The sequence below is a fragment of the Egretta garzetta genome, unplaced genomic scaffold (assembly GCF_000687185.1).
Source record: "Egretta garzetta isolate BGI_Z169 unplaced genomic scaffold, ASM68718v1 scaffold59, whole genome shotgun sequence".
Lineage (NCBI taxonomy): Eukaryota > Metazoa > Chordata > Aves > Pelecaniformes > Ardeidae > Egretta > Egretta garzetta.
This window is the reverse complement of record NW_009267230.1, coordinates 1,246,883-1,248,850: the sequence shown is the minus strand read 5'-3', so window position 1 is coordinate 1,248,850 and position 1,968 is coordinate 1,246,883. Positions and strand designations below refer to the sequence as shown.

Sequence of the window (1,968 nt, the reverse complement as noted above, 5' to 3'; positions counted from 1 at the left end):
TGGCGGCCCGGTCAGCCGGAGCCGCCCTGCCCCGTGCCTTGCATTCACCCTCCCTCCCGCTGCCGTCCCGGTCCCGTGGAAGCACCGGTTCCCAGGCACCGGCGTTCGCCGCAGCTCAGCTGGAAACAAACTTCCGAAGCTGACCTGGGCCTCCCAAGGGATTAAGACCCAGCCCCAACTTCTACCTAATCTTGTTGGGGGATGTGTGCAGAGCTTTGGGGTTTCTGGAAAAAAAAATGAGGCAACCTTTGTCCTGGAAAGCTGTGGAAGGGGCTCCCTGCCACACTGGCATAGAGGAAGCCTGACACAAGGGAGAGGGATACAGGGTGGGAAACCTGTGCAAAAGGGTGGATGTGCATTGGAGGACAGATGCTCTTTTGGGAGAGCTGAAGGGTCTCAGTCCTGGAGAACTGTAGTGCCTGGATAGCTGGGGAATGGATGTCTAAAGCAGTGTCGGCACCTGGAGAGGTGACACCTGCCATCTCTCTAGGTACTACAGCTCCTCAGCTGTCGAATCTCACCACAACAACAAAAAAAAAAATACTTGCCAGGACACTTCTGTTGTCACACAGCCAGGTGATGACACCTTAGCATGGATGGTTGTTGGGTTTTTCCTAGCCAGCTTAATTTCTTGTTGGGTTGGCTGTGATCACAGGGCTGCCAGCTGCCCTCCCTGCCCTGCCTCTGGAGCTTACTATCCTCTACAACTCCCTGCTTTTTACTATGGGAGCATCTGACTCTGCAGTTGAAGGAGAAGCAGAAGGAATACGCCAGGGGCTCCTCAGGGGTAAGGAGATTGTTCTCTGTGCTTTGGAGATGTGCGGTGGCTGGCTGGAGGCGGAGGGCTGTGAGCAGGGAAGCCTGGCTCTGCCAGGAAGGGCAGGAGGTGGGGCAGCTTGCGGCCAGGGACAGTGCACAGCTGCCTGCCTGTCTGCCTGCTGCTGCCTGCAGGGATGGGCTGGAGGTTTTAAGGGAAGCTTAAGAGTTTTCAAGGCGTAATGTGCCAAGTTTCTAGCAAAGTTTCAGCGACGGTGGAAACTGACTGTTTTCTTTAATTGTGGTGTGCTGGCTTCAAAGAAAACTCACTGAAATAGGCTACAGGTCAGAGGGGGTTTTGTCGTGTTGGCACTTGATTGCCTGGTGGCAAGTGACCTCAGGAGGACTTGGCAGAACCAGAGTCATAGCTCTGAAACGTGTGCTGTCTCCTGAGCTGTTAACTCCACTGTCTGAGAGTTTCCATGCTGCTGAGGCTAAGCCAGCCCTGTAACCCCATTCCTTCCCTCGCCAGCAGGAGCCCATGCTTGCTTGAGGCCTTCTCTCCCTCTTGGGGAGGGTGCCTGTTACAGGGCACCAACCTGTTTTCTCCTGCCTGGGGGTCTTTTGTTTGTTTTTTCAGTTCTGGAGGCTTGTGGGGCCTGTGGGCAGGACCTTAGCACTGAGGAGCTGTGGCAGAAGGTGCTGCAGGAGGTAACTGTGGAGGAGCTACAGGCACCTTTGCACCGACTGGGGGCCCTGCAAGCTGCGTGGTGGCTGGCAGCCAGCCGCCCAGGAAGCACCGCTGGCCTCTTCCGGCTCCTGAGCAACGCTGAGGTAACTGGGCATGGGCGGATGCTGCGCAGCTCCCAGTTACCTGCACTGGAGTATCTGTGGAGATAAAAATACCCACAAGTTTGCTAAAGGAGGCAGAGCTGGCATAAATATGGTGTTTGTCATAAACCCCACTCCGCAAAATGTTGCTGTGGTATTTGGAGACCTGAAGCCGTCAGTGCTGCCCAGTCAGCATGAGTAATCCTCTCCCTGGCGTCCCAGCATAGCCTCATGGCCCTGAGTGCCTTAATGAGTCCCAGAATATCTCTTGCCTGTTGGGGCCCTGGACCTCAAGGCATGAGACAGGAGACTTGGGCAGGCTGGAAGGGGGCTGCAGGTGGGCTCGCAGACTCTGTAGGGAGTGGGATGCAGGGGAACCTT

General features: G+C 55.9%; 2 protein-coding genes and 1 long non-coding RNA gene across 3 annotated transcripts in view; 2 read left to right on the top strand and 1 right to left on the bottom strand.

Annotated features, from left to right (window-relative positions):
• The window catches only part of LOC118453168, a 6,628-nt gene extending 4,679 nt beyond the window's left edge, over positions 1-1,949 (bottom strand). The window contains exon 1 of the long non-coding RNA XR_004843104.1: positions 1,939-1,949. This is a non-coding gene — a long non-coding RNA (uncharacterized LOC118453168). The remainder of the gene's footprint in view (positions 1-1,938) is intronic.
• The window catches only part of PIGO (phosphatidylinositol glycan anchor biosynthesis class O), a 27,007-nt gene that overhangs the window by 21,839 nt on the left and 3,200 nt on the right, over positions 1-1,968 (top strand).
• LOC104133884 (FA complementation group G) overlaps positions 371-1,968 on the top strand; it is a 2,392-nt gene continuing 794 nt past the window's right edge. The window contains exons 1-2 of the mRNA XM_035902672.1: positions 371-787; positions 1,397-1,590. Of these exons, the coding sequence (XP_035758565.1) occupies positions 724-787; positions 1,397-1,590 (258 nt within the window). The 5' untranslated portion in view covers positions 371-723. The remainder of the gene's footprint in view (positions 788-1,396; positions 1,591-1,968) is intronic.